The sequence below is a fragment of the Nicotiana attenuata genome, chromosome 11 (genome assembly GCF_001879085.1).
Source record: "Nicotiana attenuata strain UT chromosome 11, NIATTr2, whole genome shotgun sequence".
Taxonomy (NCBI): domain Eukaryota; kingdom Viridiplantae; phylum Streptophyta; class Magnoliopsida; order Solanales; family Solanaceae; genus Nicotiana; species Nicotiana attenuata.
This window is the reverse complement of record NC_031999.1, coordinates 14,087,837-14,102,588: the sequence shown is the minus strand read 5'-3', so window position 1 is coordinate 14,102,588 and position 14,752 is coordinate 14,087,837. Positions and strand designations below refer to the sequence as shown.

Genomic DNA, 14,752 nt, shown 5'->3' with positions numbered 1-14,752 from the left:
TTACATATTTTTTCTTTTTTTTCTCCTCTCCTCTTTCCTTATTCTCTGCCGCCTCTCTCCATATATAATCCATTATTAGCGCCTTAAATTAAGGGATTCAGTTACACCTTTTTTTTCCTCATCTCCTCTTTCCCATAGTGCCTTAACCGTAGTATTCATATAAAACGAAAAAGAGGAAAGTATTATTTAAGAATCACTTCCTCTATATATGGACGATAATGAAGAAACAAATCACAAATAAGGCTTGGCTTTTCTAAAACAGAGGAAAAGTCGAAACAATTTGTTTTAAACGCTCAAAAAATTCTTGAATCCTAAACTATTCCCACAAATTAATGCAAGGGTGCGATCATAACTCATGGTCGTAATAATTTTCACCCACAATAATCATTACGATTATTGTCTATGTATTTGTATTTATAATTGGAGGGTATATATGCCTTCGAAACTACACAAGGAATTCCGAATGCCGGAATATTTAATTTTGATACACATTTGATACATCTATAACATTATATAAATTAAAAATATATTTTATACGTCTAATTATATAGTATACAACTTTTTTATAACTTATCTACAACTTTCATACATCATTTTTACCCAGTTAAATATTAATACAATATCATACAACTTAAATACAATTTTCATACAAATTTTATGCATATGCCTTTTGTATGTATTTTGTATATATTTTGTATGTGGTGTGTTCTTCCTTCTCTCGAAAATTTCAATAAAAAATTCCCCTCTTAATACAATTTTGATATATATCAATAACTTTATGTAAAAAGATAGTATTTATAACTTAAATACAAATTTTATACAATGATTCACACATTATACAACTATTATTCAACTTTCATACAATATTCAAATAAGAAAATATATAACTACAACAGAATACAATTTAAATACAACTATAATACAATTTCGTAAGTATATTGTATGCCATGTTGTCGTTGTCTTCTTCTTCTTCTTCTTCTTCTTCTTCTTCTTTCTTCTTCTTCTTCTTCTTCTTCTTCGAGTTTTAATCTGAAATTCAGCCAAAATCAAGTCTAATTTTCACCCTCAAAATTGAGATATAAACTCCAAAGAATATTTCCAATTCTTCTTCTTCTTCTTCTTCTTCTTCTTCTTCTTCTTCTTCTTCTTCTTCTTCTTCTTCTTCTTCTTCTTCTTCGAGTTTTAATCTGAAATTCAGCCGAAATCAAGTCTAATCTTCACTAAACACCTTAAAAATTAAGATATAAACTCCAAAGAATATTTTCAATTATTTGCAACAACACCCAATCCAACCAAACAATAGTTTTTGAAAACTCAAATTCGAATTTAAAGCTTCAGAGCTTTTTAATGATTGTAAATGGTGGAGAATCAAATACCTTCAAAATTTATTGATTGATAATTTCAATTCGAACACCATTGTGCAACATGAAAAGGAAATTAAATTTTTAAGTTAACTCTATATTGTAACAATTGAAATTCATTGATGAATTTTCTTGAAAAAATGGATGAAAAGCAGAGAAAAACGAAGGAAGAAAATTGGGGAAAGAACAGAGAGAGAGAGACAGAGAGAGAGAGAGAGAGAGAGAGAGAGAGAGAGAGAGAGAGAGAGAGAGAGTACGGATGGGGATTTCCTAAAGGGGTTTTTACCTAGCTATACTATAATATAAATTTATTTACCTATGTTCTTTATGTTTTGTAGTTTTTAATATGTATATAGGTTTTTCTTACAAATTATATACATTGCTCCTTAAAAGGCACCCACCCCATTATTAGTGTCTTCAATTAAGTGATTTAATTACATCTTTTTCTTTTTTTTTCCCTCTCCTCTTCTCTCTCCTTCTTTTTTTTTTTTTACATCAAAAACCCTTGATCTACTCCCAGAATCTCCATGTTCTCTCTTCCCACGATTGCCGACAACTATATATTATTAAAAAATCGTCAATTGCATTGTTCTTTTACTGGGAGACTGGACAACACTGAAAATGAAGAAATATTCAGGAATTGTATGATAATGTATCATAACTGTATTTGAATCGTATCAGGTACAACAACGCGTGAAATATAATTTTATCATACTTGTATCACAATTTTATCTAACTTGTATATGGTACATTAACCAAAATAAACCTGATACAATACTAATAAATTAATATACAATTATCATATATTTGTGATACAAACTGTGAAATTCGTCATGAACTCACAACTACTCGTAATAATATACAATAAATATTCAATTATCATACATTTGTAATACAATCACTTCAACAATTATGATACATATACAATTATAATACAATAGTGATACATTTCTGAAAAATTGCGATACAATTATGATCTTTATCTTCTTCAAGTTTCAATCACAACTCTACACTAAGAATCTAATATAATCGTATTATAATTGTATTAGTATTGTATCAAGTATTATTTTCGGTATTGATGTATCATATACAAGTCACATACGATAAAGATTTTATAAAGAAAGATAACAAGATTCAAAACTTACCCACAACTTGATTCTAGAGCAATATTTCGATTTTGGGTAATAATTAAGAAAGAGAGGAAATATTTTTGACATCTTTGGAAAATAAACAGAATCTTAAATATAGGGGGGTTATTGGAAATGGGGGTGGGTGTTGTGTAACTGACATGCTAAAATTAAGAGATCTTGATTTTTTTTTTCTTTTTTTATGATTTGTATATAACTTGTAAATATAGATATACAAAGTAATTAATAAAGAACCTAAATAAAGGTGTTAAATAGGTTTCTATTATAGTATAGTTAGGTAAAAATCCCTTACCTAAAATTCCTAATATAAAGAGATACTCATTTAAAACTATTTTGTATATAATTGGTAAATTGTATATACCCATGTAATTAAGTTAAAACTTGACTAGAAAGGATAATAAAGTTTCATATATAATATAGGAAGATAAAAATCCCAATAACTAATTCTCTGTTTGCAATAAATGAACTCTGGTAATGATATTAGTAGTAGTAACAGCTTTTGCTGAATTTATTTCTGCTGGCCAAGAATGCATAGGTAGCAACATGTCACGTTTATGAGAATAGTGACATTAACTAAGTACTCCCTCCGATCCATTTTAATTGATTTTCTAAACACATTAAAAACTTTACTTTTAACATTAATTAATAATAAAAATGACCATATTAACCTTTATTATTTATTTAAATTGTTCGTTGAAAATATAAAAAATACTTCAAGACTCTTTACTTTAAGAATAACTTAGGAAAAAGAATTTAGTTCCTTCTTGATATTTGAAAAAATCAAATATTTTAGACCGCAAAAAAACTAAAAAAAATCATTTAAAGTTGACCGAAAAAAAAAAAAAAAACTCTAGTTAAAGCAATAATTAACTTCAGCACTAGACAACAAAGAATTCATGTTGCCACTAATAATTAAGACCCAACTCTATTGCTAAGCTAGAATGGGCTACAAGAGCCAAATCACCAAAAGTTTGGGAGAAAGTATTAATATGTTGATTTACCAGTAAGAGGTAATCTACATGACACAATAAAAGTATATATACAGTTAAACTCCTTAGATAATCAGTTATGCATAGGCACAGTCCGATTCAATTGAATTCAATGTTGTTAGATCGATATATAAAATGTTTTTAAAATGTAGTTTAACATATTTATCCACTAAATCTAAATTCTAGATTTGGCTCTCCTAATATATCGAATGAGGCATAAGACCTTATACTATTCCAGGGGCGATTATTGTGTATGGAAGGTTGAATTACCTATGAGAAACTCAATTAACTTCTTCTTATTTTAGTTTGAGCAAGAAGAATTAAATTTTCTCCTTCTACCTTTTGGAATAAAAATACAGCTACTGTTTAACTTCTGGCTCAGCCAATGCCCCTATTTCTAATAACAACCTTTCAATTAAAACAAACTTTTTTAAATCCATGTGTAACATTTTTATTGGCTGAAGTTAAAGACCAGCCCTAAACACAAACGCAGCGCCAACTTCTTTCACCAATTCTTCTTATTTTTCCTCTTTTCATTAGGGTCCCATTAAGCAATTATTGGCTCCAAAAACACAGGGACAAACCTTTGATCTCTCTCTCTCTCTCTCTCTCCATAATTAATATGAAAATTGGAAAAAGTCAAACCTAATCTCAAAATGTTAATGTTCAATTTCCTAGCTTTAATGTCTGGAAAGAAGTAGCGGGGGACTACACTTTCTCACATTGATTTAGAGGAGCGAATAGCATTGCCGACCTTCTTGCTTATACTGGAGTGTGAAAGTGCTACTCTGAAGATTGATAGAGACCAGATGATCAATTTAAGAAATAAGACCAGAAATTTAGGGGACAAAAAGAAAAGTAACTAAGCAATTACGTTTTCCCAGGTTGTTAACTTTAGGTCAAAAATGTACCTTTAAGTATTTAAAGTCAATTGATGTAATATCTTGAAGGTTGCCTTCTCAAAGGTGGAAGTCACTTCAAAATTCAATTATAATGCTTAGCTCCAAGTTGCAGTACAGTTTCCAATTTTACTACAGAGGAAAGTCAACACTAGCAATTGTTTGAATAACAAAGAACCTGAAGGATTATTTTCCTGCATTCACCATCGCCTACTCATAGACATGGAAAACTGCAAGTGATCCATGGAAATTACTAACGACAACAATAACATACCCAGTGTAGTCCTACAAGTGGGGTCTAAGGAGGGTAGAGTGTACGCAAACCTTACCCCTGCCTTTAGTAAGGCAGAGAGGCTCTTTTCGATAGACCCTCGGCTTAGAACGGGGAGAGGAGAAGGGCAATAATAAGCAAACCGAACTACCAACGGAAGCAGGAATACAAAACTAGCAGTAAATAATGATCCATGAAAATTGTAGGCTATATAAATTTTGGACCGTCATAAAAAGGCATAGTAATCTATTTGAAAAAACGGATACTTGGAGGGGCGATTGTCTATTAGCAATCACGAAAAGCAAGCCCTATGTGTCACAAGAGGGCACCATAGGGTGTTTACGTTTTGGTGGGATGGAGGGCTTTTGTGCATTGTCGGAAAAGAGTTAAAAATGCCCCTAAACTATCGGAAAAGGTTTAAAAATATCCTTCATCCACCTATTAGGCTAAAAATATCCCTTCATCCTACCTTTTTGGTTTACTTATACCATTTGACCGTTAGGTCAATGCTAAATTAAAAATAATAATTATTTAAATTCCACGTGCTAACTTCTTATTGGCCAAAATTAAAACATCTAACTCATTAGAAAGACCCACCCATATCTAACAGTTTTTCGTACTATCCCGCTTCAAACACTAGCCCGACCCGAACAAAAAGTTCAACTAAAAAAAGAGTTCCCACTTCTATCAAACTCCATGGAACAAAAGCTCTAAGGAAGTTGTAGAGAACATATAGACGCAAATTTACTACGTGTTTTTTTTTTCTTGTTATGGCATCCATCCCAGTTTATCATGATAGACACAAATTGCATTATATTCAAGATAGGTTTAATTTAATTATTTTCACATAACAGATTGATCTCAAAGTGATTGTTTGGAAGATATTATAAACCGTTGGACTACCCTAGTTTTTCGTCCCACATTATTGTCAAGAAAATCATTGGCTTATTCATGCTAGGTTTTTCTTGTTTGTTTAATTTATTCACGAACCTTTATTTGATAATAATGTTATACATGAGATTAATCAAGAAAATGAACACATGTAAATCTAAGGGTTAGATGGAAGTGGGCCGTCTTTTTCTTATTTGAACTTTTTATTCGGGTTAGGTTAGTGTTTGGGGCGAGTTGGTCCGAAAAACGGGTAGATATGGGTGGGTCTCTCTAATAGGTTGATGTTTTAATTTTGACCAATAAGAAGTTGCCACGTGAAATTTAAATAATTATTTTTTAAATTGACGGTCAAAGGGCATAAGTGAACCAAAAAGGTGGATGGAGGGTATTATTAATCCAATAGGTAGATGAAAGGTATTTTTAGACGTTTTTCAATAGTTCGGGGGCATTTTTGACCTTCTTCACTGCATTATAGCACAAGCCATAACTACTTCTCTTACCTTCTTGATTGGAGGTCCTATGAGGATCAATTCATTCGTGAATAATAATTCAAGGGCGTGAAGCGAGTACTTCTAGCTGCTTCGCGTGCTTCTTATTATGGCGGCTATGTTTTCGTGGCAAAAATGAACGAAAAGCGAGATGAGCGTGCTAAGCAATAGATCTTCTTTTATCCTTAAGGATAGGGAAGTCTAACTCACCCTCAGGGGGAGATATCGGAATAAAGGACCCATCCCACTTGATTCCACAGTTTTTGTATCTCTACGTACTTGTCCAGGACAAGTGAGATCTTAGGTCTGCATACCTGGCTGTAGCTCAAACAAACAAGAGTCAGGTCCTGTCTATATTCAGGCACGGCCCGCCCATCTACTGGTAGGTCGGGAAGCCTCTATGCCCCTTAATGAATCAAATGGTCGTTCGACCTTCGTTTTGATTCCATCAGCCTGCAAAACTCTGCCTATGGGTCTCTTATGGGTGCTACAAGGGGTGTTATTACATAAGCATCTTGGATATTAGAAACCAACAATAAAAGCAAGAGATGGACAGTGCTTACCTGATAAAAAGACTCTATCTGGATCACCAATGATCAGTATAAGTCAGTTCATGCTATTCAGCGAGGCGCGAGCTGCTATCTGAGTTGGCGCTTTTTTCTCCTGCAAAAGGATGTCTTGTATACTGACAGCAGACACAATGCAAGACCAATGCTATTTGGTCTTTATCCGGACCCGATAAAAAAAATGGGACCACTTCTTGTGGACTCGTTGAGAATGATTATGATCTAGTTCATGGCCTATTAGAAGCAGAAGGCGCTCTGGTGGGATCTTCATAGACAGAAAAAGATTGCAGTCAGTTTGATAATGATCGAGTGACATTGCTTCTTCGGCCCAGACCGAGGAATCCCTTAGGCAAAACGACTCTTGTTTTATCCTTGATCAGAGATTTTCCTAAAGAGAAAAACATGGTAACTAGTCAAGTAAATTGACAAATCATATCAGTGTAGGTATTACTCTACAAACCGATCACTGCCTTCTCTTACAGGGAAGTTTAGCCTGCAGCATTTAAATGGTATATGTTTGGTAGGATAACAGATTAAATTTCCCCCTTCCACACTTTCTGTACCTATTTGCTTCCTTTCCCGTTGACAGCAGCATAAAAGAAGAATTGTGTCCAAGTAGAGGAATGACAAAGAAAATGTAATCTTCCTTTTACAATTTAATAGTTCTTTCTTCTCCTACTCATTCCATGATACAGCACTGCTCATACACTCTATATATGACAAGCATTCTCCTCAAACTTAATATGATATTCATATTCTGAAATCAGGAACCTTAATTATGAAAGCCTGAGAATATGAATATCATATTAAGTTTGGCACGGCAAGAATGGATCACATTGGATGTATAGTAGTTCAGCACCAACTGTCATCCTGCTATTAGATCCACCCTTTTGGGACTCGGGAGTCTAACCTATGTCTATGTATATATTGGATTATATTCTATTCGACAACAACACAGCTGCATTATTTACATTCAAAGGAGGTAATGACATAGAAACTCGACCAAAAGCAGCATAAACATCCCAGACTCTCACTAAATAGTCATATTGCGCCAAACTGCTTGATGCAATGCAGCATTTATTGTGATCACCTCAGTTGCACTACTTCTTAAATGGTGAACTTTCATTTCCTACGCTGCAAATTACATGCAGCTTTTACAATATAAAACAGCCACCCCCTAATTCTAATTACTCACAAAGACCTCCATAGTTCAAGAAAGACAAAAATTTAAAATTAATTGGAGAATAATTAAAGAACAAAAGTAGTTAGGAAGCCCTAACCATATTATTCACATTACTACAACTAGCCCTAATTCAATTCTAAGTACCGTTAGAGAATGTGCTTGTCCCTTAGTAGTCTAAGAGTTTCAAAGGGTCAACATTATTGACTTAAGGTTTTAGATTGAATGCTAGCTCTCTTTTTTGCTCCGGCCTCACTCTTCAGCTTGCTGAGTCTAAGGCAAAATAATTCATTCCCTCAATAATTCCATATCAATATCATACACGAAGACTATAAATGATAGCCTACTGCATGAAGTATCTCCCGTTCATGCAGGGTCGAGAAGAGCCACACCCGCCAAGGGGTGTGGTGTAGGCAACCTACCTAATGCAAGTATCAGTGGTTAATTCTACGGCTCCTACCCTTGACCTTTACACGGAGATTACTTTACGTGCCTCCAAGACTCCCGTTATAAACACAAACACTATGTACATAGAAAATAACGAAAAACTCACTGATCATGTCAGCACACAGAGTTAATATAGGATTATGGAAGACGAGGAACACTTACACACAGAACTGGATCAAGCGGTGCAAAGCAACCAAAATGAGCAAAAAAACCAATACTAGTGACGACATTGACATAGAAGATGATGTATAGTGAAGTGTTCCTAGTATCAACGAACAACTATACCTTAATAATGCCAAAAATAACACAAGAATGTTTCGATGATAACAAAGACAATGTAAAGAGAAGAATTCAAACAGAGAAAGAGAGCGAGAGAGACGTGAAGAGCGGCACAAAACAGCTGGAAATAACGACATGACTTTTGTCTTTACTACTAGTTAATTTTCCATCTTCTTAAATTTTGTCTCTTTTTTCATAGTATAAAAATTGACTCTGCCACCCCAGTAATATCTTGTAAAATGATTTAAGCATACTGCTGCCGTCGGCATTAAGTTTGGTAAACCTCAATTTGTTGTTTGATGAAACTAGTAACTGGACAGCAAAATTACTAAAGTACAATAATATACAGACACCTTCATTTGATACATAGTTATACACGGTTCTTTTTCACCTTTACTGAAAGTGTTGCGCTTTAGGCCAAGTCCTCTCAAAAAACCTCTACCACGATCTAGTGTTTCCCCGTCGAACTGAGTTTGTAGAACCATTGACTTTGATCAGCGGCGGAGGCAGGATTTGAAGTTTATGGGTTCGAGAATCTAATCTGTTTAAGTTATTGGGTTCTAAATTAATAAATTATACATATTCGATGAATTCCTTAAGACAAATACATGGTATGAATAAAAGCTACTGGCTTCAGCCGAACCCGTAGGTTGTGTTCTAGCTCCGCCTCTGACTTTGATACCAGTTTGTTAGGCTTCACTACACTTTATACGTAGCTTCTCAATCTTTTCAACTATCAATGTGAGGCTTTTGTTCGCATTCTTAGAAGAGAGCAGAGGTAGTCCCACAAGTCGAAAACAGAGGTAGAAAAACAAAAAGGAGAAGTGAGATCAACTAGAAACTGCTTTCTATTCAATTTGGCTTATGTGATAAATATCTTATCTGATATATGCATATATCCATCTGAGCTAACATTGAGTCTAATCTGGAATATCCTTTGAGGCCAAGGCTTTTTCCCTATGGAGGTGAGTGCTGGTCTAGTTGCTGGCTCTCACAAACGGAATGAAATAGTTGTTATTCGTCGAGATGGTGAATTTTCTGTAAGTTGTCTACTTGACCAAGTCATTTCTGTAGTTTTAGTTTCAGTGTTATGTTTGTAATTATGGTTAATGAACTTGAATTATGGTGATCACCAGGCAAGGCCATTGCAGCAGCTGAGTAGTCAAATTTGCAAAATATGTGATGACGACGTGGGGTTAACAATAGATGGAGAGCCCTTTGTAGCTTGCAATGATTGTGCTTTTCCAGTTTGTAGAACTTGTTATGATTATGAGCGCCGAGAAGGTAGCCAAGTTTGTCCTCAGTGCAAAACACGTTTCAAACGTCTAAAAGGTAATGATGGATCATTTATTTTCTCTGAAATGTTCAGCTATTTAGTTACTCCTATATTTCTGATTCGTGAACGCTTTATAGGCTGTCCGAGAGTACAGGGCGATGAGGAAGAAGATGACATTGATGATGTTGAAAATGAGTTCAATTTTGAAAGTGATCACATGAAACATGATTTTCAATGCTATGGTTTTGAGCACTTTGAGCTAGACATGCCTTCTCATGAGTCAAGAAACCAACTTTCACAAGTTCCTTTGCTAACCAGTGGTCAAATGGTAAAAACACTATTACCTCATTCACAAATTATTTTTAAAACTAATCCATATGCATTATCATGTCGATATATTCATGAACAAGACTAAGATTTTAAGCACATTGTGTTGCAGGTAGATAATGATATCGACATAGAAAAACATGCGTTAGTACCGATGGGATTAGCAGGGTTCGGTGGCAAAAGGATGCTTGCCCTTTCCTACCGGGATACCAACACTTCAGGTGATACACTATAATAAGACACTGAATCAAAAGTTAGAGTACCTAGTTGCATGGATGGTGAATTCTTGAATTTAGTTTCTGCAGTGCAACCAAGATCTCTGGATCCTTCAAAGGATTTAGCTGCTTACGGGTATGGAAGTATAGCCTGGAAGGAGAGGATGGAAAGTTGGAAACAAAAGCAAGAGAAGCAACAAATGACGAAAGATAGTGTTTGCGAAGGCGGGGATGAAGATGAAGAATTTGACTTATCAGTGTAAGCTTTGCAGAAGCCATCCCATGTGTCTTAGTTTGTCTGAAGGTCATCCCATAAAGATTAAACATAGGCATACCTGCTTTTGGAAAATAAGGCAGCAGCAACTAGTATTTAATACGCTTATGAAAATGATGCTGCTTCTTCAATGTATTTGTTGTGACAGATAGAGAACCAAGCACTTATAAGATTGTAGATTTGCTAATCTTTGCATTACTTTTTGCAAGATCAGGTTGAATGAAGCAAGACAACCATTATCAAGGAAAATGCCAGTTCCATCAAGCCAAATCAACCCTTATAGAATGATCATCATGATTCGGCTTGTTGTTCTTGGCTTTTTCTTTCATTATAGGGTCTCTCATCCTGTAAATGATGCTTATGGATTGTGGCTAGTTTCTGTAATCTGTGAAATTTGGTTTGCTGTGTCATGGATCCTTGATCAATTCCCTAAGTGGCTTCCCATTGACAGGAAGACTTACCTTGACCAATTGTCCCTCAGGTCAGTGACTAACCACTTTTTGTCCTCTATAATGTTTACTTTCTCTTTGCTAATGGATAAATAGTCATCTCTTTCACCTGAAAATTTGCAAAAAATTTGTCTTTCAGATATGAAAAAGAAGGCCAACCTTCTCAACTTTCTGCAGTGGATATATTTGTGAGTACAGTAGATCCACTTAAAGAACCACCTCTGGTGACTGCAAACACAGTTCTGTCCATTCTGGCGGTGGACTACCCCGTCGATAAGGTGTCATGCTATGTATCGGATGATGGTGCTTCTATGTTGACCTTTGAAGCATTATCAGAAACAGCTGAGTTTGCTAAGAAATGGATTCCTTTCTGCAAGAAGTTTAATATTGAGCCTCGGGCTCCTGAGTCCTATTTTTCTCAGAAAATGGATTATCTCCAAGACAAGGTTTTGACTTCATTTATAAAAGAGCGACGAGCAATGAAGGTAAAATAATCATGAGTCCCCAATCTTGTTCCAGGGTTTTAAACTAAAGGTTACTGTCTTTGGTTTTCGGTTGGTGTTTAATTTTTTTTATTTTTCCTGATGTTGCAGAGAGATTATGAGGAATTTAAAGTACGGATAAATGCTATGTTTGCTAAGGCGCAAAAGGTTCCCGAGGATGGGTGGACAATGCAGGATGGGACTCCTTGGCCAGGGAATTATGTTAGAGATCATCCTGGCATGATTCAGGTGCTGAAATTTGAAATTGATTATACATTGTTGGTTATGGCTATTTTACTTAACCTCTTTCTTGTTCAATCTAGCTGCAGTAACTTCTTCTTATGTGTATCATTTACAGGTCTTCCTTGGCCAAAATGGTGGGCTGGATACAGATGGAAATGAATTACCTCGACTAGTATATGTATCCAGAGAGAAAAGACCTGGATTCAACCATCACAAGAAGGCTGGTGCAATGAATTCTCTGGTTTGTATTGCATAAAAATTTATTTTTGCGGTATCTTCTGCTACTGCGATGTTTCTTTTTATGAGGTGATAATCTATTTGACAGGTCAGAGTGTCTGCTGTGCTCACTAATGCTCCTTATTTGTTGAATTTGGATTGCGATCACTATATTAACAACAGCAAAGCCATAAAGGAAGCTATGTGTTTCATGATGGATCTATCGCTGGGGAAAAGAGTTTGCTATGTTCAATTCCCTCAGAGGTTTGATGGCATTGACAAGAATGATCGATATGCTAATAGGAACACAGTGTTCTTCGATGTAAGTGCAAGCTTGTTACAACTACAAAAATACAGATCTGCTTTAACATTTGTATATACTTGAATGATTGTATATTTGCTTTTATATGAATCAGATTAACATGAAAGGATTGGATGGAATTCAAGGACCAATATATGTTGGAACTGGATGCGTGTTCAGACGCCAGGCGCTTTATGGACTCGATGCGCCCAAGCAGAAGAAAGCTCCAACGAGGACATGCAATTGCTGGTTAAAGTGGTGCTGCTGCTGCAAAAGCTGTTGCTCCAGAAGGAAAAAGAAAAGTAAGAAGCCTAAATTGGAGGTGAAGCCTCTTATAAATGACGAAGACTCCCTCGCATTAGTGGTCTCTCAAGAGGGAAACCAAGGTAAAGTCACATTTCTGATATCCTTCTGCATACTGTGCTGATACCATTTACTGATATCCTTCAATTTTTTTATGTCAATGTGGCTTGAGCAGGTGACAATCGATCTCCCATCTCTGATCACAAGTTAGAAATGAAATTTGGGCAATCTCCAGTTTTTGTTGCATCAACATTGCGAGAAAATGGTGGAACTCTTAGAAGTGCTAGTCCAGCTTCCCTGGTAAAAGAGGCCATTCATGTAATAAGCTGTTGTTATGAAGATAAAACAGAATGGGGAAAAGAGGTAAGTCAGGTCCATCTCTTCAAGTTTCTTGCTTTCTTCAAGTATCAAAACTACTTTCGAATGTACTGATCGTTCTACCCAACTGCTTTGAAAATGCAGATTGGCTGGATATATGGTTCAGTCACAGAGGATATATTAACAGGATTCAAAATGCATTGTCACGGCTGGAGATCCATATATTGCATGCCTACAAGGCCGGCATTTAAAGGATCAGCACCGATCAATCTATCAGATCGTCTCCACCAGGTCCTTCGATGGGCTCTGGGTTCTATTGAAATCTTTTTCAGCAGGCATTGCCCTCTCTGGTATGGATATGGTGGTGGTCTCAATTGGCTCGAACGTTTCTCATACATAAACGCCACCATTTATCCATTCACGTCTCTTCCCTTAGTCGCTTATTGCACTCTACCTGCTGTATGCTTGCTCACAGGAAAATTCATTACACCTGAGGTAAAATCTTTTAACCATAGAAAAGACATCCTATTATCTACATGATCAAGCTGCACTAAACTAAACTCTTCAAAAAGATATCTAATTCTGTTCTTTTCTTGTTCAATCTTGCAGCTTAACAATGCTGCTAGCTTGTGGTTTTTGTCACTTTTCATTTGCATATTTGCAACTAGTATTCTTGAAATGAGATGGAGTGGAGTAGGGATAGATGAATGGTGGAGGAACGAACAATTTTGGGTGATCGGAGGCGTTTCAGCACATCTATTCGCTGTGTTCCAAGGTTTACTAAAAGTATTAGCCGGGGTGGATACAAACTTCACAGTAACATCAAAAGCCGGAGATGATGAAGAATTCTCAGAGCTTTATGCATTCAAATGGACAACACTTCTCATTCCACCAACCACATTGCTAATAATAAACATTATAGGAGTTGTTGCTGGCATTTCCAATGCTATAAACAATGGGTATGAATCATGGGGGGTATTATTTGGGAAGCTGTTTTTTGCTTTTTGGGTGATTGTTCATCTCTATCCATTCTTGAAAGGACTTTTAGGTAGACAGAATAGAACTCCTACAATCATCATTGTATGGTCAATCTTAGTTGCTTCCATATTTTCGCTTTTGTGGGTAAGGATTGATCCATTTTTGGCAAAATCTGATGGTCCAATTCTTGAAGACTGTGGATTGGATTGTAACTAGTATGGAAACTCAAGTTCAAACTCATAAATAGAAGAAGATAAACACCTTACAGATTCTTGTTCTCTCTTTCCTCATGTTTTGGCAATCTGGTTTCACAAAACAGACAAAAATATGTGTGTATATATATATTGTCATGGGCGGCTTTCCAGCCATGCCCCATGACCTCTTGGGCACGCCCCGTGGCGTCCTAGCAAGCCTCCCAACGCCTAGCGCCACGGACGGCCCCGTGGTCTTGGCTGCGCCAAGTGACAAGCGCGTATGTGCCCCTGTCGCCCCACCGATATCCCTCGCCAGTGCCCAGCCGCAGGCAGATGCCAACAGCGCCGCGCGCGCAGACAACGCCGCGCGCGCAGAACGTGATGCCAAAGACAATGTTGCTGACAACGAACCTGTTTCTGCCTTGTAGAAAACTAAGTCCTTTTCATTGTAAATATAGAGTAGCTTTATTTCATGTACTTCCATTATGTTTCTCTAGCTTAGTCAAGTCTAGTCTTGTAACTTTGGTTTATTTTTTTTAAGCACTATTAGGGGTGATCAAGCAATCACACTTTCTAGCAAGCAAACAATTCTCCGTACTGGTGTCTCTCCCCCTCGACACCGTGTTGCTTTTTTGTAATAGCTTTCATTAATGCAAT

At 36.0% G+C, this 14,752-nt stretch overlaps 1 protein-coding gene across 2 annotated transcripts; it reads left to right on the top strand.

Moving 5' to 3' along the window:
• LOC109234152 (probable cellulose synthase A catalytic subunit 3 [UDP-forming]) lies at positions 9,475-14,204 on the top strand. 2 transcript variants are annotated; one of them, XM_019400016.1, is made up of 14 exons: positions 9,475-9,559; positions 9,656-9,851; positions 9,933-10,123; positions 10,235-10,343; positions 10,428-10,596; positions 10,826-11,092; positions 11,200-11,545; positions 11,654-11,791; positions 11,901-12,026; positions 12,111-12,323; positions 12,418-12,688; positions 12,781-12,968; positions 13,068-13,418; positions 13,533-14,204. In XM_019400016.1, the coding sequence occupies exons 1-14, from the start codon at positions 9,479-9,481 to the stop codon at positions 14,115-14,117; spliced, it is 3,231 nt and encodes a 1,076-aa protein (XP_019255561.1). In that variant the 5' UTR covers positions 9,475-9,478; the 3' UTR covers positions 14,118-14,204. The 2 variants fall into 2 exon arrangements, with proteins under 2 accessions (XP_019255561.1, XP_019255560.1); XM_019400015.1 differs by having other exon boundaries at positions 10,419-10,596.